This window comes from Wolffia australiana, chromosome 2 (assembly GCF_029677425.1).
Source record: "Wolffia australiana isolate 7733 chromosome 2, ASM2967742v1".
NCBI lineage: Eukaryota > Viridiplantae > Streptophyta > Magnoliopsida > Alismatales > Araceae > Wolffia > Wolffia australiana.
The window spans coordinates 24,011,015-24,033,753 of NC_135836.1; the positions used below are offsets into that span (position 1 = coordinate 24,011,015).

The window sequence follows — 22,739 nt, forward strand, 5'->3', positions numbered from 1 at the left end:
ATATTGTTTGGGGGAGATTTCAATGTGATAAGGGAGATACACGATAGACCCAACGGAGCAGGCAGACGAGATCCAACCTCAGAGGCATTTTGGTCTTTCAGATCAAGGAGCTGCAGGAAATGGGGTCCATGGACTGCGTATATACTTTGAGGAGCACAGCGGGTCCCATTACCCTCTCCTGCTTGGATGGATTTTTATGTTCAGTGGAGCTTGTGGAGCCTTTCTCAATGGCAGATGTGTGTTTGCATCATAGACCATTTTCGGAAGACGCTCTAAATATATGGCAGACACATGAGGGATCCGGAGGTCCACCTACTTCAAGCTGGAGAAATCTTGGCTTCATGGTGGTCCGTACAATATGAGCACAGGTCGGCTACAAAAAGGTTGGGTCGTAAGATTGGACAGTTATGGAGGCATCTCATTGGGCTCAGTAAGCACAATAGAAAAGAAGGGAATAAATGGAGGACAGATGCCTCATCAAGAATAAAGCAGATGGATGATCTGGAGGATGTAAGAGCTATATTAGAAGACCAGGTAAAGGAGAGACGGGGGTATAGGGTTGTGGTCACCGAGGAAGATAGGAAGATGGACATGGATTGGAGACAGCTTTGAGGCAGATGTAGCTGAGAGAGGGTGACGCTAACACAAGATTCTTTCGTCTCACGGAGAATGGCAGGAGGTGGTCGAATCACATATTGAGCCTGTGAGTGGGAGTATGCCAGTGCACATGCCATTGGTTAAGCCCTGGCAGATCACTTTAGTTCTTCCTCCAAACAAGGGGCACGGAACTGTGGAAGTGGTGTGGCAAGGGGGAAGCATGGTGACACAAGCACAGAAAGTGGAGCTGGTGAGGGCCTTCTAAGCAGATGAGGTGTGAGCAGCCATCAAGGGGTTAAATGGAGAGTGGGCTCTGGGACCAGATGTCCTTCCAGTGTTTTTCTACAGTGAATTTTGGGGCTTAATTCAAACAGAGTTGATTAGTGTTGGAGATTTCCAACTCCCTATTCATCAGCATTGCAAATATCTTAGAAAGCAGGTTACAATCGGTGATTGCAGACATAGTTGGACCTCATCAATACATGTAGACAGTTGGTGCACAGTGCTGTCATGGCAGGGAGACAATCATTGTGTGACAGAGGAAGGGGACTCAGGGATTCATGTGGAAGGTAGATTTTGCAAATGCATAAGACTCCTTGGACTGGGATTTCGTATGATTGTCCATGAAGAGGAGAGGCTCCCTGCTGAATGAGTGGCCTGGGTCAAGAGATGTATTACCTCACTTGTATGCTGCTGGATCTATTTGTGGATTTCTCAGGTCTCCAAATCAATAGTGCCAAATCAGCTTTTGTGGGGTCTGGGCTATCCCAGGAGAAGGGGTTTCAATATTCTGAGGCCTTGGGGGCGCCAATGGGGACGTGGCCCATGTGCTACTAGGGCCTACCGCTGACGAGGGTTGATTTTCCAGCGCAGATTTGCAACCAATGACCGAGAAGGTTGAAAGGAGGCTGGAGGGGTGGCAGACCAGGGTACTGGAAGGGGCAGATGCCTGGTGTTAGTGCGGTCAGTGTTATCTGCAATTTCTATACATCCCTCTGTTTTTTAAAGATACCTGCAGGAGCCAGAATGTGCCTGAGGGTTAGCAGAGGGTAGAGGGATGGCCATGGTCTCTTTGGATGTGATTGAAGACCTGTGAAACAATGACCAGGCACTTCCGCAAAGTGGGTGGGCTAAATTATGAGTTTAGGGGAGGATATGAAGTTGAAAGTCCTGAAGGACACATATGACTGGAGGCTAGACTAAGAGGGGCAGGCAGTCCCCATCAGAGGGGCATCAGCTTTTTGGCAGGTATTCCCCCGAGACCGGGAATTATTCTACCCCAAACTCGCGGACGGATCTCTATTTCGTTATTCGCAATAGGATTGGTCGACTAGGGGCATTCTATGATAAGAGTTTCTATGCTTTTTTGCCCTCGCACGGGACCTTGGGCCAATAGTTAGGGAGGGCCGGGATGGCACATGGAATCTGATCTTTGAGGGCACTATGTCGGATCTGGAGGACTTTTTGAGTATGCAGAAACCTCTAACACATGTTAGACCTATCAGGGAGATACAGGATGAATGGGAGTGGGCCTCTTCCCATAAAGGTGTGAACTTTTTGTTGGCTTCATGAAAAGGCGAACTGAACAAGGCGAAGATGTGTAACACAAACCTTCATGAAAAGGTTACCCCTGACATGTCAATCAAATTTTCTTTTGTGAACAGAAGGAGAAGATAACTCTCATCTGTTCTTTGAGTGCCCTTTGCTCTGACAGTTAGGGCCCGACAGAAGACTCCAGGAGAGGACATCACTTCAGATGAGGCCTTCTGGGTCCCTCTCCGAGGCAGAGCATTCAGGAGAGAGACGGAGTGGAGAAAGCTATTTGCAGTGCTATGGACCATCTGGCTGCATCTTATGAGACCATTTTCATGAGGATAGCTATGACGGATGGCGTCATTCACAATGTGGAGGGTCCTGTCACAGGTTGTTTTAGAAAGACCTGAGTTGGGGGACCCCATTTCGGTCAGAAGTGTAACACGCACTACTGGGTTGAACACAGATTCCAGGTGACCTTCCCTCTTTTCTTTCAAAATAAATTATCACAAAGAATTCTAGAAAAAGGATCTAATGGCACATTCCAAAGTAAAGTGAAAGGACATTTTTCTCGTGCGTATTTTTTTTCATAAGGCCTTTACATGTTTTTTCATTGTATCATAAGGAGAACATGTCTCGGCAGAGTCATGCGCATGTCCGAGAGAATAGGCACATGTTTCTCTTCCATATACTCCCATTGATCACAAATTTGAATGTCTTGCATCCGATAGGAAGAGCACTGATCTCTTCGGGCATAAATTTGCAGAGTAATGTTCAGCAGAGGGTCTCAGTAGTATTATTTTTTGGTTTTATCTATGTTTAAATCACCGTTTACCTGACTTACGAGTGAATTTTTTCGTTTGGACCAGCCAGATATTCTCAAGGGTGAAGGTGACATCTGAAATGACTTTCTGGGACTCGACACAGAATTGCAAGGGAGGAGGAAACAAGGAAGGTGACCGAGCACTAGCGGTGTTGTGGGCCATCTGGTTGCACAGAAACGAGGTGTTGTTCAGAGGAAGAACAGCTTCTACAGATGGAGCTATACATGAAGCGGAAGGGCTTAAGGCAGCATGGTTCCCCCGAGCGATAGGAGGAGAAAGGAGATTTTGAAGATGATTGAAAGGAGGGTGAAGGGCCTGTAAGGTCCTGATGGGAGGTTCTCCGTTTCATCGGGTGTTCATCCTTTGTTATATTTAAAAAAGAAAAAATTACATCACTTAAACTTGCCCCGGCCCAGGCCCCATACTGGCCCCAAGCCCACTCATTTGTCTATGGATATTTAAATTCCAGTCTCTTATTAAGACATATATTGTTTTTTTTTCTTAAACCATAGAAGTGGAGATATATTGCTCCAGCAGAACTGACAAGTGGAAGGGCAAATTAAACAGTTAACAGGAGTCTCATAGACTCCTCATAGCATTTATTCATCATACTTTTTAAGAGTATTTTTTTTCCTCACAGAGTAAACCAAAAAAAGGTATAAAAATGACCAGCATAATTGCAAAGATATTTCAGCCTGTAGTCAAAGTTTACCTTCCACACAGCATTACTCTGACCGATAGAACTAATGGAAGGATGATGCGAACAGAAAATAAGCTTCCCACAATTCCATGTCCCATGGGTAAGAGCAGCAGGTGCAATAAGAAGCATACATTTTACTAACAAAACAGGGGGAGGAAGAAACTGAGCTTGAGCTTCTCCAAGATTTTCTGCATCACTGAAAAACAAAAGAATAGGAGATAAAGCAAATACACAAATGTCAGTGCGTCAAGTCCGGAAGGGGTGTCACTTAGAATGATCAGAGCTTGCAAATAATAATTATTCAGCAGCCCTAAATCATTTCTTTTAAAAGAATCAGCAGCCCTAAATCAGAATCCAAGAAACCCTGAAGAAATATTCGATTTGAGGGTGGAGTTTATAATTCTTATAAATAAAACTTTATTATTTTTGTTCAAGCTAAAAGCATGAAAGAAAGAAATACTCCAAGAAAAGATGATGAACACCTGATCCATTATTCATATCTCACGCAACCAAATACCATCTTCAGATGTAACTCAGTGTTGCTGGTTTAGCGTATCTTTTTTTATTTCTATCATGATGCATGAATGGGCCCAATGTTTAAGTGGCCCATACATTTTTATGTATATCTTAGCATGTATTCAACTCTGACTGGTATTCAACCAGTTCATTTAGAAGATGCAATGAGAAGTAGTTTTGAAAAAAAAAGCCTTAAGCGAAAGGGACAAAGAGTTGGGATGTTCAGGAGAAGAGCACTACAGATGGCATTTTTTTTAATAAAACTACAGACCATTTTAAGGTACATAGTAGAACTGATTTCACCCAGAGAGTAAATTCTAACTACTAAACCAACAACCCCATAGAACGACTCTAGTACAAGAAACATTTCTACATGTCTCATTCAAGAGTACAGGATCTTTGATTCTGACAGGCATGCTAAGTAAATAACAAATAATCATGTTCAAGCAATGAGAACGCAATAGAACAGCCCATTTACCTTATGACCTTCTTCTCAATAAAAATTTTGCCTAACCATCAATTGGAATAAGAGCGTTAAACAAGAAAGTGGCTAAATCAGACGAATTAATTTTTTTCTCCAACAATAAAAATTTGAGTTCAAGTTAAGCCTACAAAGTTCCTCCTGCCAACTCATGTCAAACCAAAAGTGTTGCCTCCAGACTAGGAAGAACTCCTTCACCAGTCCCCGGTCTCCTCACACCTCTCTAGCCAAACCCTAGATGAGCGGGAAGAAACAAAACATCGATAACTTGAACAATGGTGATTATGACTTCTGTACAGTAAGCACCTGAGAAAGGGTAGGGTATCTTGAGACCCCATAACCCATATCCAAGATACATAATGTCCGATATGGACATCTAAACAAAAAAGGAAAGGAAATCCGTTAAGGACATAGGACATATACCCGAGAAAAGCTATCATTATCGGAGGTATCATGGCAGGTGAAAAGTTTATCATCGGATGTAAATGGTGAAATCACTCAAGAAATGACCTACATAAAGTAAAATAATACTTTCCAAGGTTTTAAAAAAAATGGAAAAGGTTTAACGGGATAGTGAAGGGAATAGCTTGTTTCCATCCACTAAAAAAAAGTACCCAAAAATTAGATCTCACTTCTCAGCATAGACACTTATTATCGTATCTAAAAGGCATCTACGGGCTTCCTATTCCAAAGACCATTTGCGTGACTAGTCCAACGCACAATCAAGTACCCCCAAAAAACTTCGCACAAAAACGCCAACCGTAAAGGAAGTGATTTCTCGAGTTCTCCTTTGAAACTATGGCGCTATTGATATGGAGATGGGCTCATTATAATTTCAATTTTATTAAGAAAGTTCATTATAATTTCATATTGCCATGATTTCTGAATTTTCATTAGTTTTTCAGTAGAAAGAGGAAAAAACACCAGTCAAATAACGTTACTGCTGACACTAACTACTCAGAAACTGACTCTATGAATGAAAGAGAACAAACAATGCAGACCATACCTGCAATATTATCAGCTTTCTATATACATAAAGTGGGCTGTTCCTGGCTCCTAGAAACCGATGATAACTATTTCCATTCTAATGCAAAATTAATAAAAATAGAGAATAAATAATTTCTGTCCAACATGAGGATAAAATAACATTTTCAGGCAGCATGCACAGAATCCACACTGAGCAATGGCTCGTACGCACCTAATTTTAAGAGAATAATTCTCCTCCCCAACAACAGTAAGCAAGTCCGTATATTCTTCTAATATAATTTCTGTCCAATATGAAGAGCCTGAAAGGATTTTTGTTGCAGAACCTTGAGCCATCTTCCGAACCTCCCAACTCGGATGACAAATAAAATAGAGCATTACCTGTAAATCACAAGTACGGTCTTGACTGATGACAAGTAATATAAAGTATCATTGTTCAAAAAATAATAATAATAAAATAAAGAAGTATCTTTTTTTTCAAGAGAAATATAACGAGTTATCTGTGCCACAAGTAACCCTTGAAAAGAATATATTGCGTCAAAACCCCACTAAAATATGAAAATAACCTGCAACATTGACCTGACAGATGTAGCATCCAATCTGAAAAAGGCAATGATAAGAGATTAATCCACAATGAATCACTAAATAGCATTCATTCATGAAACAGATACAAGAAGAGCACAAAGTTTACCTTTGAGGGTGATCAACAAGCAACATCTCAAGAATTTCTACACATGTAATGCAATCTTCATTTCCAAGTTTCATGGCCTGAAGTAATAGAGCAATGCCATATCAAAAAAATGGGATCGGATAAAATTCAAACGATTTCAACAATGAATATCATTGTAGGAAGCCAAAAACCAGTTTAAAGGGAAAGAAAAAGACATTACACCTAAAGAAGAATTCCCAAGACCCAAAGTTGAGGTATGACAACTTCCTTTTCGACCTCTACTTCCAGAAAGAATATAAAATGAACATCGCTCTCAAACAGGAAGCAATTGAGAACTGTGGGTGTTGAGCATAGGAGTTTATTCCTGTGTCCCTGCGTCTATTGTTAGCGCCCATATATTTTCTTGTTGTATTCGCATTTACTGTTTTGCCCTTATGTGTATCTTCTAGATGGCCTTTCATAAGAGGCCCAATATTGTAAAAACCCATGTTAGCATCTCAAATAGAGATGTGTGGGCGTCCTAGCAGAACGAAGAGTTTTTTCCTCTTGAGTTAACCCTAACTGCCGCCTAGGGTTGGTGGAGTGCAAGATTGACATGGTATCCGAGCAAGGAGCTTATTGGTGTTGATCGATCAAGCACGGTGTACGTGATCGAGCTTGGAATCTGGCTCCACCGTGGAGGATCGGCTGGAGTTGTTGTCTAGGTGGAGTTGTTGTCGGCGTTGAGCATCGGGTGACGCTGTCTGGAGCTGGAGCGTTGGGTGACGCTGTCTGGAGCTGGAGCTGTCTGGAACTGTTGTCGGCGTGGAGTTGTTGTCAGCATTGAGGGTCGGGTGACGCTGTCTGGAGCTGGAGCTGTCTGGAACTGTTGTCGGCGTGGAGCTGGAGCAGGAGTTATTGAGTGGCGTGCTGTGCAAGCAGGAGCTAGAGTCCTTGGTTGGTGGCATTCGTCGTATTGTGCTGCATTGCACATCGATTGAAACCAAGTTGAAGATGGTATCTTCCAGTGCGGTGGATTCCTCACGTGGCACAGAAGAAGACCGTGGCGTCACCTCTTACTCAGTATCGTCAGTGATACCACCAGTCGCCGAGCCACTTCGTTATAATGGGCGTAATTTTGATCAGTGGGGGCAGATGGTGGAGCTCACACTACTTGGCAGGGGGCTGGACGATCACTTAATTTCTGAGGTCGATCCCGACGTTCATGTCTTCTTGCTGGGAAGCATGACAAAAGACGTGTTTCCAAAGTTGTCATTCTTGAAGACTGCCAAACAGATCTGGGACTATGTTCGGAAGACAGCTCTAAAACGGAGTACTGTGTGGAGGACATATGATCTAGTCGTGAAGGCTTGGAGCATCCAACAAGGAGACAGGTCAGTAACCGAGTATGCGAATGAATTACAGTCTATATGGTTGGAACTGGATAACTACAGGCCAATTTTAAGTTCAGATGAATGGGAATATACACTTTGTGATCGGATGTTTAAATTTCTGATGGGACTGCATGCTGAGTACGAAACGTTGCGAGGACAGATTCTCAATTATGAGCGAGTACCTGATCTTGAACAGGCGATTAATATAGTGCTAGAGTCGTCGTCAGCAAGCAGTCTCAGGAACTTCCAAGGAAGAGAATGGAACAGGATTGATGGTTAAATCTAAGGAGCAGAAGCATCCAACTGAGCAAAATCAGAGTGGTGCTAGTCGAACTAATACTCAGGGAACTCATGATGCACATCGCAAAGAGAAACCATATCAAGGAACAGGCTATCTGAACAATGTTGTGTGTCATTATTGCAAGAGAAAGGGTCATACCGAGGAGAATTGTTGGGACTTACATGGCCGGCCACCGAGAATGCAGGCACACTCTGTCTCTGCTCAGGAAGATCAAAAAAGAGAAAAGGAGATGTGTGACTCCAGCTCAGGCGGATCCAGTGGTACATGTGTTGAGTTCAAGCGAGACAAAGATGGGATGAACATTCTCAGAGAGGAGTTAGAGAAGTTGAAGGCATTAGTTGGTTCTACCTCCATGGCGAAATCCAGCTGTCGACCTGGTAAGCACGTGAATTTTAATGATCATCTTTATTTGGACTGGATTTTAGACTCTGGAGTTACGGATCATATGACACCATATCGATCAAAGTTCCATTCTTATACTCTTTATGAAGGGGGCAGGAAGGTGTTCACTGCTGGTGGTGAAGTCCTGCCGGTGATTGGTATTGGTGACGTAAATATCGAAAATCTGGGAGTTCTTAAAAATGTTTTACAGGTGCCAAATTTGAAGGCACAATTAATGTCTCCTCAGCGCCTGGTACAAGATGTCAAATGTACACTAACTATTGATTGTACTGGTTGTTTTGCATATGATAAGGCAAGGAACTTGAAGATTTCACTCTTTAAGGAGAGGAATGGACTTATTTATGTGACGGGTGAAGCGAAGGCGGGAATGATGGTGAACGCTCAATCTCCAGGAAGGAACAATGACAAGCAAATTGAAGACTTTAAAATTTCACATTTTCGTTTGGGACATCCATCTTTTGGGTTGATGAAACATATTTTTCTTATGCAAAGAATTTTGATATGTAAAATGTAATGTGTGAATCGTGTCAATTTGCGAAACATAAAAGAGCCTCTTATAGTGGGAATGGAGAAAGGAGTAATATTCCCTTTGAAATTGTTCATGGGGATGTGTGGGAACCAGCACCCATAAATTCTCTCAACGGAGCACGATGGTTCCTTATTCTGATAGATGATTGTACCAGGTTGTCTTGGGTGCACTTACTTAAGCACAAATCAGAGGTGACAGGTGTTATACAGGATTTCTGTATCAGAGTAAAAAATCAATTCGATGTTTCAGTAAGAAAGTTCCGTTCTGATAATGCAAAAGACTTTTTTAATGAGAGACTGGCCTCATTCTTCCGGATGAATGGAATTGTACAGGAGTCGTGTGTTAATACTCCACAACAAAATGGAGTCGCGGAGAGAAAGATAGGACATGTGGTGAATACAGCCAGGACACTTCTCTATCATTACAATGTGCCCAAGTATTTATGGGGAGAAGCTGTACTTACTGCTGTGCATCTGATTAACCGTTTGCCCTCAAAAATTCTGAACTATGAGAGTCCAGTTGATATCATTTCTAAAGTCTTTCCTCTAATTAAGTTGAAGACTCATTTGAAGCCCCGAATATTTGGATGCACAGCATTTGTCCACGAGCAAAGGGCTGTCGATAAATTCAGTCCAAGAGCAATTAAATGTGTGTTTGTGGGCTACTCACAAGGGAAGAAGGGATACAAGTGTTATGATCCCAAGTCAAAGAGAATGTTCATCTCTGCTGATGTGACATTTCACGAAATGGAACCGTTCTTCAAAGATGAGACCGAAACCAGAGTCCAGTTATTGGACCGAGGTAGTGTATTCGAAGATGGAAGGGCATATGACATACCTATACATGTTAATGATGAAGCTGTGGTAGAGAATAGAATTCAAGTGGAAGAAGCAATTGAGGAAACAGCCGTAGCTGATCCGGTAACAGGAGAAGTTGGAGATGATGCAGCTCAATATGAAGAGGAAGTTGCAGATCAGCCTGAAGCATCACAGGTGGAGATATCGAGTCAAAGTAACGATTATGGATGGCCTATAGCACTACGGAAAGGAACACGGGCATGCACTCAACGACCAAGGTATCCTCTCTCTAATGTTGTGACATATGAACACTTGCCGTCTGAGTTTCAAGCATTCTTGACAAAATTAGATAATACTCATATTCCTAAGTCAGTAAATGAGGCGTTGGCTGACGAAAAATGGAGAGAGGCTATGGATCTTGAGATGGAAGCACTGACCAAGAATGGAACTTGGGAGATTGTTGATCTTCCCCAGGGCAAACGTCCAGTTGGGTGTCGATGGGTATACACCATAAAGTACCGTGCTGATGGAACAATAGAGAGGTGCAAAGCCAGGTTAGTGACCAAAGGGTATACCCAATGCTATGGAATTGATTATGAGGAGACTTTTGCACCAGTGGCAAAGTTAAATACAGTACGTGTGTTGATCGCAGTGGCAGCATCTCGTGGATGGAAATTGCATCAATATGACGTAAAGAATGCATTTCTTCATGGGGAGCTGGAAGAAGAAATTTATATGCAGTTACCTCCTGGCTATTACTCACACTTGGCCGCACCTAAAGGTTGCAGATTAAAATGAACCTTGTATGGACTAAAGCAGTCCCCACGTGCATGATTTGGGAAGTTCTCCCAGTCATTGAAGAATATGGGATATGTGCAGGGAAATGGTGATCACACTCTATTTGTGAAGCAGTCCTCAAGAGGACACGTCTCAGTTCTTCTTGTAAATGTGGATGACATCATTATTACTGGTGATGATGAGCAAGAAACAGATGCGTAGGGTAAACATCTATCTGAGCAGTTTGAAGTCAAATCCCTGGGACAGTTGAGGTATTTCTTGGGTATAGAGATTGCATACTCAAAGGAAGCTATTTTCATTTGTCAGTGGAAGTACATTATTGATCTGTTGGAAGAAACTGGAACGAGTGATTGTAAACCATGTGCAACACCAATGGAAGCAAATCTGAAACTAGGCAGATGTGAAGGTGCAACTCCCGTGAATAAGGAGAAGTACCAAAGACTGATTGGAAGACTTATCTATTTAAATCATACTAGACCAGACATTGCATTTGCTGTGGGACTTCTGAGTCGGTATATGCAGAGTCCGAGAGAGCCTCATTGGCAGGCTGCAACTCGCGTATTGTCGTACTTAAAAGGTACAGCAGGACATGGGCTGATGTTCAGGAGACATGGTGGGATTAATCTGGAAATTTATACAGACTCAGATTATGGCGGTTCATTGAGTGATCGGAGATCAACTACTGGATATTGCACGTTTCTCGGTGGAAATTTGGTTACCTGGAAGAGTAAGAAGCAGACAGTTGTGGCATTGTCAAGTGCAGAGGCTGAATACAGAGCACTGAAAAAAGGTATTTGTGAAGGACTCTGGATGAGAATTATCTTGAATGATCTATGGTTACTGACAACAGAGCCCATCAGCATATACTGTGATAGCAAGTCGGCTATAGACATAGCTCATAATCCAGTGCAGCATGATCGAACGAAGCATATCGAAATTAATAGACACTTCATACGAGAGAAGATTGATCAGAGGAGTATTCAATTGCTGTATGTGCCTACAACTCAACAAGTAGCCGATCTTCTCACTAAAGGGTTGCAAGGAGCTCTTTTTCAGCAGCATATGTCCCAAGCTGGGAGTTAGAAGCATCTACCTACCAGCTTGAGGGGGGTGTTAGCGCCCATATATTTTCTTGTTGTATTCGCATTTACCGTTTTGCCCTTATGTGTATCTTCTAGATGGCCTTTCATAAGAGACCCAATATTGTAAAAACCCATGTTAGCATCTCAAATGGAGATGTGCGGGCATCCTAGCAGAACGAAGAGTTTTTTCCTCTTGAGTTAACCCTAACTGCCGCCTAGGGTTGGTGGAGTGCAAGATCGACATCTATCATTTTAATCATTTTTTTGTTTATGTAACTGACATAAGGCCATACCAAAGTCTTATTTTTCTGCCAATTAAGCGGCCCACTTATGAGTTAAAGGCATAATGGTCCTTATTATGTCGTCGCCGATAATTAAAGCAGTAACCCCTTTTGTATTGTGTTTTCTTCCCTTCAAATATGGAGCACAGTCATAAGGGTCAGAAAGAGGGAGACCCAGTCAGGGGTCAGAGAGCAATCAATGGAGCAGACACTGCCAAACTGAAGAAGCTCAAGGAAGAGATGGCAAAGCTAATGAGCATGCAGAGTATAGCGGCCCCTGTCTGGTCTGGTGAGTTTCGCACCTCTCTTGGTACTCATCACGTGGAAAGTGGGTATTTATTGGATGAACAGAATCCCACACTTGAAGAACTAACTTAAAACACGGATGAACACAGGAGTCTAGACCCCTGTGTTCCCTATCATTCCATTTATCTTTTAACCGGAGTTGGGCCATAAGAAAAGAGGCCCGTTACAGGACTCCCTTTAGTATTTTAGATTTTGCCTCGTTTCTGTACTCGGCCCATTTATGAATCCTTCCTTACCCCCTGCCTGCATAACAGGTATTTCAGCCAGTCTCCTTAATGTGTTACCAGAGATTTACAATTTCAAATCCAAGAACTTATTTCAGCACCAGGGAAATCACTCCGGCTGCAGTGTCTCAAACCTTTGGTACCCATCTTCAATCATCAATTTGGGTTAATCTCAATCTAGAAAACTAAATGTCACAGAAATTCTACTTGCTCATCATTGCCAACAAAATATCCTCACGTCAGCCAACCAAATCAACTCAATGTTCATTAAAACGTTAATTTTACATTTGTCCGCTTGCAAATGTGGTCCCTGTTTTTCTGGACCACCAAAAAGAAATGCGGGCCAATACGGACAAGATCAAATCTTAGAATCTTCGTCATTAGAGTCATTCTGATGTAGGACTCAAGTGTATGATTTAAGACGAATTCGTGAATATCATGTAACTGAGTTTTATCATGACCAATAATGTTAAACAGAGCGCTTTATTGTATCTTTTATTTCACTGTTTATGTGAATTAAGTCACTTAAACTCGGGCAGGGCCCGGGCCTAGTCTGGGGCCCACTCCAGACCCAGGCCCAGGCCCAAGCCCACAATGTAAGCCATGGGTATTTAAGCCCCAGACTCTGAGCACAAATTTGAAGTTGTCTTTTTTCCTTTCTGAAAGCCTAAATGTGGAGACTGGCTGCTGGTCTGTGCTGCTCCAGCAGAGCTGACAAAAAATTTTCGAATTTGAAAAAAATTTGTCAGCTCTGCTGGAGCACAACAGAGCAGGCAAATAACATCTTAAGCCTGATCTCTGACAACTTTCTACATAATTACTACACCATTATACAGAGCTAGTGGCTGCCGGATCCAAGAACTCAATAGGAAATGCAATACATAAATATCAAGTATTATTTGGGCAGTGGAATAGGGCGGGAAAGAACAGATGTTTACTTGATGAATTAAAATCAACTCATTTACATTTAAGCGAAGGATAATTTAGGAGTTTACCATAGAAAGCGACGACAGTGGTGATTCGCATTGAGATATCGACGACCAGACTTTATCTTTAGTCATAAGCTCCTCTGTTGGGAAAAAATGATATTCCTTTCGTTTATTCACTGACTAAAAATGTAAGACTAGACGTGATGTTAAAGAACAAAAAATATTCACCTGCTCGGACATCTACAGTCAAAATCTTAGCCAATGGAAAAAGAGCATATAATCCATCCAATCTTTGTGCTATTTTTGTAAAACCAGTTTTTACGAGCTGAACAAGGGCCTCAACCAGACTGGACAACTGTAGAAAAACTTATGTTAGGATTCTTCATCACAAAAACGTGGAAAGTGAATCTAAAATGAGATAAAGTAAGATAATCTAAAATGACCCCTCACATTAGGCAGTGTATCGGAGTTCCTGCAAACAAAGCGCAAACACCGTAAATGCCCTCTTCTTAGTGCATCTTTTTCTTTTAAACCTGCTGCGAAGAACGACACAACATCTGGCTGAATCGTCTGGACGGCTTTTGCACCCCATGATGCCAACGCAGACAGGATAATCAATTTCACTTCCTCATTCCCTGTCAGTAGTCATAGCATCAATTCTATATCTTTTAAGTCAAATTATAGACGACCAGAAAGGTTCTTACCTTCGGATTTGTAATGGTGTAACAAAAACTCGGATATAGTGGGTCCCAAGCGATTCAACTGTTTCACAACTGGCGCATTTGACAGTTCTTGAATCGAACTGAAGACTCCAACTCTCTGGAACGGGACTGCTAGTTTTCCTTCAGAGCCTGAAAGCAAGAGAGCACGCAATCCATGTACGATTTAAAAGCGTGTAATAAAGAGCTGATTTGATTATAAAATGCAGTGAAATAAGGAGAAACACTCAACCTAGGATGACAGCCTTGATAGCATTAAACATGGAAATTAACACGTCTGGGTCGCAAGACTTCTGCGCCAAACATGACACAACAACTAACGCCTGTGATCTTCTCCTTTCATCCGCATGCCGAACTTGGGCCAAAACGACAGCCAGGAGCTCCAGTGCATATTTGCTTAAATCAAGGTTAGTTGTTTTGAGTAAATCAACAACTGACTCCAATACCAACTCAGGATTCCGCTTAAGCATTTTCAAAGCTGTGGGTAAAATGAAATCTCTGAAATCTTCTTGCACCAAATGCCCCAAAAGTGGATGAAAGGCACTGATAAGTAATTGTGATGGCTGCTCTTTTGCATTTAGAATTGCTTTCAGATAGACATCAAGGAATATTTCCTGTAAAAGAAAAAAGTCACAAATTTGGAATAATAGATAACTTAGAATATGAGATAGCCCTCCGTGAGAAAGGCGGCACGAGGCAATGACCTTGTATTGCTCGAAGAAAGAAATAGACACAGTTGAAAATTCAAGAATCATATAAATCAATCCTGCGGCATTGTTGTACAACACCCTCGAATCTTTCATCTCCTCCACGTACATTCTGTAAAGGCCTGGATACTGGACAGGAAAACCATTATAAAGCACTTCAGACCATAAGAGGGACTAGTATGAATTAAGTTTGCCAGAAACAGAGAGAGTGAGAAAGAAAATGAAGGTAGAAAAATTAACGAACCTTAGAAAAAAGATGGAATAACAACTTCCTGCATGACCTGCCCAAGCGGAAAGAACCTTGTAGAAGTAACTGCAGCAAGGATGCCTGTGCAGTTGCTAGCCTAGAAAAGGCACTTTTTGAAGCAGAGGTAAATTGGCTGCATTTTAGGAGGAGGCATGACCACCTAAGAAGCTTATAGCTGCCAACAGATGAGTACGCCTTTACTTGTTTTTCCACTGATAAAACAAGAAGGGCTGCAAAACTCTTCATAAAAGGAGATTCAGCCAGAACCGCAACAATCAGATCATCCACAGCTTTAATAGATTGTCTATCGTCATAAATAGGCAACGTCTTGAAAATTATATCAGCAATCAATGAGGCGAGATCAGGTGAAACTTCTGAAAACACAAGAAATGAATTGGTTTCCCTCATAAAAAAGCTTAATATTTTCCTCGAAACACAGATGCACCTCTAGTCATACTCTACGAGGTCAAAGGAGAGAAAACGAAAGTCTGATTCAAGATTACTGTATCAACATTCAAATAGACCTCATATGGTATCAGTGTTAGTAACAGGATTCTCGAGAACATGGAGAAATTACCACGCCATATCAAAAACATGCAATCTATTAGTATCTCAAAAGGCAAAACATTAAACACATGGTTGATTCAAAGTGCAGACCTCCTTTTAGAGCCAGTATTTTATTTTTCTTGATGGAGTACAAAAATGATATGATACCCATCATGTCTCTGGGGTGTTTTCCCCATTTACTTTCCCAGCATATTTTCCGTTCAAATAGGGCAGCCCTCTCTTTAGGAGGGCAGCAAAGAAGAGAGAACTGTACCTCATTTTAAATTTCTTCCTTTTCCTATCTCTGTCTCCTTTCTCCTCTTGTCTCCTCTCTCTCTCTCCCTCATTCTCTCTGCTTTTTAGGTTAAAATTGAACCTCTTCTCATATTTCCCAAACAAGAAAAAAATGAGCCTCTTCATTCATCAAATATCACTATTCATTTCAATTATCAATTAAATTGGTTGTCATTGACTGATACGTTTCTAGAATGTACCAAATAAATATTCTTAATAAATTAGTTTTCCCAGGAGCATCTTATCTTCGCAGCATGAAATTACAGATGTCTGGACATGGCGCAAAGAGACGAGAGACTCCAGGCGTGACTTTAGGAGCAGAAGCAAGTTTACGAGGGGGAGCAGATAAAAATACGATAGGCTTCAGCTAAACTTATCATGAGCAGCGTCACCGCTTGATCAGCAGTGAGAAGTATTGCTAAGGGCCAAGGTTGTTTTCAAGCGCTTTAACTCTGTAAACTCCCGGGTTTGAGATCTGTGTGATAGGAGACTATCCTGCACAGTTCGGAGAGCACTAGTGTTTGCGCTGATGAATGGAAGCCACCGCAAGCGGCTCTTCCCACATTCCATTGGTTCTATTTATTATTATGGTAAAATGGTGTATCATGATGTCAATCTGAGATCTTATTCTGGTTCGATACATCCACCTACAATAAATTCCTTAGGCTTCCATCTCGATGAATGTATTATTCTGCATCTTTTTAATTTACTTCAGGTCAGCGGGGCCATCAAGCATCCGAAAACTACCTTGGTTGTAAATGACATAGCCTTCCAGATTGAAGACTCATTCAGAAAAACAAACTTATTCAAGTTCGTTTCATCAGGGAACGCTGGCCGCCAGAGAAAGAAACCACCAAAGAGGACTCTTTGCGCTCTGCGTCCCTGCTTTAATTATCTGCTCATGCGATACTTCTTTAATACAAAAAAAATGAATTTCGAACCCATCGTAGCTCTCAATCATTTTGTGGTACCAGGCATGACTGAACCATCTACGATGGAGGGAACCCAATAGGTCAGGCCACGTGCGGGATTTCACATGTAGTAGCGCAGCCCATGGAGATCCTACAAATAACTGAAGCAGAGAAGAGGTGGGAAGGAGACTTTTTTCCCAATTCTGTTTTTCAGTAGCCAGGTTCGGCTGAGGGCTGGGAGCGGAGTCACCTGCAACCAGAAAGGGGCAGAGGATCTCCATTCCACTCTTAATCTCGATCTTAATCCTTATTCTTGATCAAAATCCGAAACTATCTTCCGCTTGGTTTATCATTTGCCTGAAGGATGCCTAGATTCTTGAATTTGCCAAATTGATAATCGGGAGTATCCCTTTTGAAGTTTAATTGCAATCCAATTCCTAGGCGGATACCTGTTGGTATCACCCAGAAACAACTCCCAGGTCAATTAAGTAAAAAATGTTGGAATCTCATGGGTAAAGATAAGGGCGACTGTGCAATTGATAGAGAAATTCATAGACCTAGGTGGGATAGGAGAATTGAACAAGGAAATAGAGATCACGATAGGGATCATACTTAGAAACAGAAGAATTCCATACCGGTACAACTCTTATTTGAACTAAGTGCAAAAAATGCAATTTTTTTTGTCTAATAGGAGACATAATGCAAGTGCCTTTATAGAGTCAGTAAAGATAAATTCTGTTTATCAAAGTGCTTCTCTTTTTGCTCAAGACATCTCTTTTTAACTAAGGAACAGTTCATTTCATTCCATTTTAAGTAACATAGTGAAGGATATTCCATTAATAATGCCAAAAGGGATGGAGGGATTTGTATTCTGTTCACATTTTTCTATTGGTGGTTGACCGTTAGAGAGGGAGACAGAGAATGGTGAGGAAGAGATCATTGGGTCCCTCTGCCATTGTGGGGTTGTGTTTCTGATGATTTTTGTGGCGGTTAACCAGATCCATGTGAAATCTTTTGTTAGTAGAACAACAAGAGAGTTTGACTGATTGACAGCTGATGGCGGAGGGGGGAATGGACGGGAGGAAGGGTTCGATGGTGGAAGCACCTGACAGTGGACAGTGGCAAGGGATCACTGGCAGTGAGAGGCCAGAGGGCGGAGGCAAGGGGCAGCGAAAGGGTTTGATGGTGGCAGGGCTTCTTCTGGGGAAGAACTCAGAGGTGCAAACTAAAGGTGACATGGTGGTGACAATGGGAACGAGGGGCCGCACAGGGCAGCTGGTGGACTGGCATAGAAATGACGCACTCCTCGGACATTGTCAACAGGGGCCAAAGTGAGATTGTCCAAGTCGTGGAGTTGATATACATAGGACCACTGACAAAGAGGATGAGGAGAACTGGGTGATAGTGGGACCCAGTCGAGCACGGGCACTTAGGACTAACCAAAGAGACGAAACACAGCTTCATAGTTGGGGAGAGCATCTGCTTCAGATGCCTAGCACAAGGGCACAACTCACAGAAGTGCAGGGATTAACTGATTTTCCAGCAATGCAGAGGTGCAGGCACCATCATTTTGAGTGCCCCCCAGGTGAAAGACTGGAGAGGGAACAAAGGGCACATGTCCAGGTGATTGATGGGCTGGGAGCATCCAGAGGTCCAAGCAGGGCCTCGGCAGAGGTGGGGGAGGCAGAGCCATGCAACAGCCTCCTACGGGTGTTGCTTAGTGGGGATGTGGCTGGGGGCTTCAAGAGGCTCGATGAAATCCGTCGAGAGCTATGAATGAAGTGCCCGCGCTGGGTCCAGCGGAACTGTGGCTGCTGGACATAGGTCTCACATCATATCTGGAGCCTCCATGGCAGCATGCGTAGCGATTTGTGGATGGACAGAATTTCAATGGGAGAGTCAGCGACAAGTGTACTGGAAGCCAGAAGGGTTCCCACGGACTACCGAACATGGCAGGGAATGGACGCTATCGTTCGGCCTTGCGGGAGACTCTATGGCTTCATCTCAACTGGTCTAATTTATGAGGACCCCAATGTGGTAGTTTTGGAGGCAGAGATTACCAGGGGGACTCCAACCACCAGTGTCGGTTCGACTTTGAGACCCTGAGGGTACACTCAAGGTCAGGTTAATGGTGCATTCCCTTCTGCCAGCACCAAGGATCTCAAGGAGATCAGGGTATGGAACAGTTTCCCTGGGGAGTACCTCGACCTGGTGGGAGGACTAGAGGGATCACTTCATCTCTTAGGGGTGCCACGAGCTATTTACGTTCGGAAGAGACATACACCGAAGGATCAAGTGGGCAGGTGGCCATAAGAGAGAACATCAAATGCAACCCATCGATTAGCCGTTGGAAGCAAGTCCCCACCAATGGGGCATGACCAAAAAGAGTCGGGGTTAAAGGGAGAGGGTGGTACCACAATACTTGGCCACCGGCAGACTAGCATGCAGCCAATACCACACACATCATTGATGCACAGGAGGCAGTGGAGCAGATTAACCATCAGTGGGAGGCAACAGCCAGACGACATCGGTTCGCGAGGAACAGCATAAGGAGGTTCAAGTTGAGCCAGTGACTGCGCAGACGAACAGAATAGGAGGCAATGGACACGGGTGCCACAGAAATCCAGGATCAAAGTGGGAATATAGTATGATAACAAGGTGCGGTATACAAAAGGAGAACTTGGTACTTAGGTGAGGCTGGGCTGCAAGGCATGGGTGGTGACCAGGAGGGGCAGAAGACTAAGAATTGTGGAAGCGGGGCTAGTTGGGAAGCTGTGATGCAAGCTGACAAAGCCAATAAGAAGAGTAGGAAGAGGCGTGCAACAGGAATTGGGGATGACAAAGATAAGGATCCTCTCACGAACTGGCGGCCAAGAGTGATAGCCAATGCCAGACTTAATGCCATATCACGACCGTATGAAAAACAACGAAGGACCCAAAACCCAGGATCAAAGTGAAAATTCATTTTTCTATCCAATCGATCAAGGGGAATAGATCTTGACCATGGCAACAGCGATGCCCCCGCACCTTGGGCTTCATCGGGTGAGATCGCGGTAGACCTGAGTGAGCACATCCTTCCCAAATCTACTGAGCGATATAAGATCAAAATAGATCGGTCCACCCATGAATCGATTCGTCCAAAAATTAAGTGGGTAGCACAGAAACGCCGGTACAGGGATGGGTGGAGATCGAAAATTGATAAAAATGAAAGCTGCAAAAGAACGTAATTTGGCGAACCAAAAGCCATACAGGGCCGCATCAAAATAAAAACTTTTACCAGAATTTCGCAAGATAGAAGGCAGCTTATTTCGAAATATATGAATCCGTTGCTTTGTGGAGGAGGTTGAAACTTCACTGGAAATTGCCCTCAAGGCTTCTTCCGTTTCTGAATCCATTGTCGGCAACAGAGACGGATCAGCCGCGAGAATCTAGCTCAAATGCTCATGAAGCAGCTCAACTGCACTCTACAGGAGTGCGCTGAATTGCATTATCCGTGGTTCGACTCGATGGCTGCACCTTCGTCACCCTTCTTCCTGCTGGCAGTGTTAGGGTTTTATTGTGAGAAGAATTCTTGAGAATTCTTAAAAAGTCCATTTACAGAAAATAATGATTTTTTTATGTAAATGGAATTTAATGAACTGTGTGTTCTTTTCAGATCTCTCTATATGCAGGATAGAACATGAAAAGAATCATGCTGATGGTAATGCTTGAATTATAAAACCTAATCAAAGTTCAGCTATTTGGTTGGTACTTTGGATCAGTTTTAGAAAAAATGAATGTGGATTTGAGTGGAAATCCACTGAACTGCTAGTTTTTGTTATAAAATATTTGTGTAACTAGATTCCAGAATGTATTAGATGGAAAGTGGTAGTTGCTAGCATAATATTCAGAAGAAAAATGGACACAGTTAAGTAAATAGACTTGAATCCCAAAGGCCAAGTGCCTTGGTCTGTTTTATGAAAGTCCTGCTCTTGAAGCTCTTTAGTTTAGGGTTTAGGGTTCAGCAAATAAAGAATTATATTCATTAGTGTTGTAAAAACAATCATTGTCAAGCACAAAAATATTGAGATAACAATAGAATAACAGCAGAAATTTTGAGAGAATATAATGCCCTTTAACTATAAATACAAATGATAGACCGCAAGGATCATCCTTTGTTGTATGGAATTGTATGTGCTACATTTATTTGAGACTTTGCATCGTATAAAGGGATATAAGCTCTTGAATAACTCTCAACTTTATTTGATATTAAAAATCAAAACAATGCTATGTGTGTACCATTGTATGTTGAATACAAGGACTTCGCAAAAGCTTCTTTGATCATGCAAGGAGGCTCATACCTGATGACTTTGTGAACAATACAAGGACATGTGTGAAAATTGGTTTAATTATGTAACGTTGAAAGTGTTGAATGCAGTTAGTATATAAATGGTGATTCAAATGTCAAAAACAATTATTTCAACTATTATGCAATTAGAAACATGTCAGTGACTAAAACAACAAATATATGGATTATTTTGGAAAGATGTCAATTTAAACTCATATTTACATTTACTAATGACACTAAACAAATAGTTAAGAATGACAATTGATAATGTAAGTTGGCAATAAATGTGTTCAATGATGGAAATGTATGTGGATATCGAGCCAATCACTCATTACATAGCTCGTTTGTTGTTCTTTAATTCAATATTACCATTATCTAGCATGTTGTGATGCTCGCGATGAGGTCCATGAAAACATGATTCGATTTAGTCGATTACAATGGAATCATAATACGGAGATCACTGATATAAAACATGTTTTCCAAATATTCCTATTTGACGGATAGTCGAGAAGGAGATCAAACTATCTAATCTCACTCGTATGATGAGTATAATCGATCCCACAATCGTTAGTGGAAATACACTAACATATAATGTGCGCTTTAGGGTAGAAAGTTCACAAAATTGACTTGTGTGAACCCTTAAATGGTATTATACCAAACTATCAGGCAAGTTGATTCGCGTGATAGTGGTGCAAATAAGTCCTTTTTAAGACACTGAATACATCGCATGGATGAATGAATGTACTTTGACTATGACCTATGAGTTCATATGCGTGGAGTTGTAAGTTATCTCAACATGGGATTGTACGTCGTTGGTTTAAGAGGGGACACTTTAAGGAGAATGATATGATCAAGCCTTATGCCACGGTAGTGGACTATTGGAAAGATTTCCCGTATAACTTATAAATGTATTAGTGTTGACTTGTATGAACGACCAGGTTTTGACATTAAACCGCACCTTAAGTCATCTTAAGTCAACAAATACACAGTATTTCACAAAAAAGGTTTCATGAGCAAGTCAATATACTCTATAGATGTTGTTTGCCACCCATCATACTAGAAATTCAGTTTATCAATTGGATAAAATTGATATGTCATTAATTAATATGTGTAATGATATAAAACTAGTTTCAAAGGCTAACAATGGCTATCGAACCACTACAGTCATTAAATAGACCGATACATGAGCCTATATGTTTGAATACTAATGTTCTTCTGGCAGTGAAAGGATATACTTAAAGTTGCTTTTTTGAAAAACTATCATTAATCATTAATAGGGGAAAGCCCTAGAAAACATTTATCCAATATATAATAGGTTCCCGCCTTTTTCTCCCTTCTTAATTTGCTTGCATCCACTCCTGGTGCAAAGACAACATCTCGACAACAATAGTGGAAGAATTACAAGTCTCATTGAGATGGAGATTGAGTGTGTCAGGGATCCTTTGGATACATCCAAAGGCTGCATGATAGATCAATTCAACACATCACTTAATGATTTGATAAATCATGTATATGATCCGTGCACATGTGATTCGATCATTGTTTTTTAAGTGTCGTCAGATTTTATTACTCACCTTCTACTACATATATCATTGATTTTCATCTCAGTTGAGGCCCTAGATGATATAGCCCAGAAGCCCATTTATGAGGCCCATTAGCAG

General features: G+C 41.9%; 1 protein-coding gene across 1 annotated transcript in view; it reads right to left on the reverse strand.

Annotated features, from left to right (window-relative positions):
* Positions 1 to 20,290, reverse strand: part of ILA (putative protein kinase regulator ILITHYIA) — a 50,212-nt gene extending 29,922 nt beyond the window's left edge. Inside the window, exons 1-12 of the mRNA XM_078571606.1 lie at positions 20,029 to 20,290; positions 14,998 to 15,374; positions 14,751 to 14,882; positions 14,279 to 14,660; positions 14,032 to 14,178; positions 13,778 to 13,962; positions 13,556 to 13,682; positions 13,394 to 13,467; positions 6,327 to 6,403; positions 6,202 to 6,235; positions 5,850 to 6,016; positions 3,667 to 3,850 (exon numbers count right to left, since the gene is read on the reverse strand). Coding sequence (XP_078427732.1) covers positions 3,667 to 3,850; positions 5,850 to 6,016; positions 6,202 to 6,235; positions 6,327 to 6,403; positions 13,394 to 13,467; positions 13,556 to 13,682; positions 13,778 to 13,962; positions 14,032 to 14,178; positions 14,279 to 14,660; positions 14,751 to 14,882; positions 14,998 to 15,374; positions 20,029 to 20,146 — 2,004 coding nt within the window. The 5' untranslated portion in view covers positions 20,147 to 20,290. The remainder of the gene's footprint in view (positions 1 to 3,666; positions 3,851 to 5,849; positions 6,017 to 6,201; positions 6,236 to 6,326; positions 6,404 to 13,393; positions 13,468 to 13,555; positions 13,683 to 13,777; positions 13,963 to 14,031; positions 14,179 to 14,278; positions 14,661 to 14,750; positions 14,883 to 14,997; positions 15,375 to 20,028) is intronic.
* Positions 20,291 to 22,739: the final 2,449 nt, after the last annotated feature.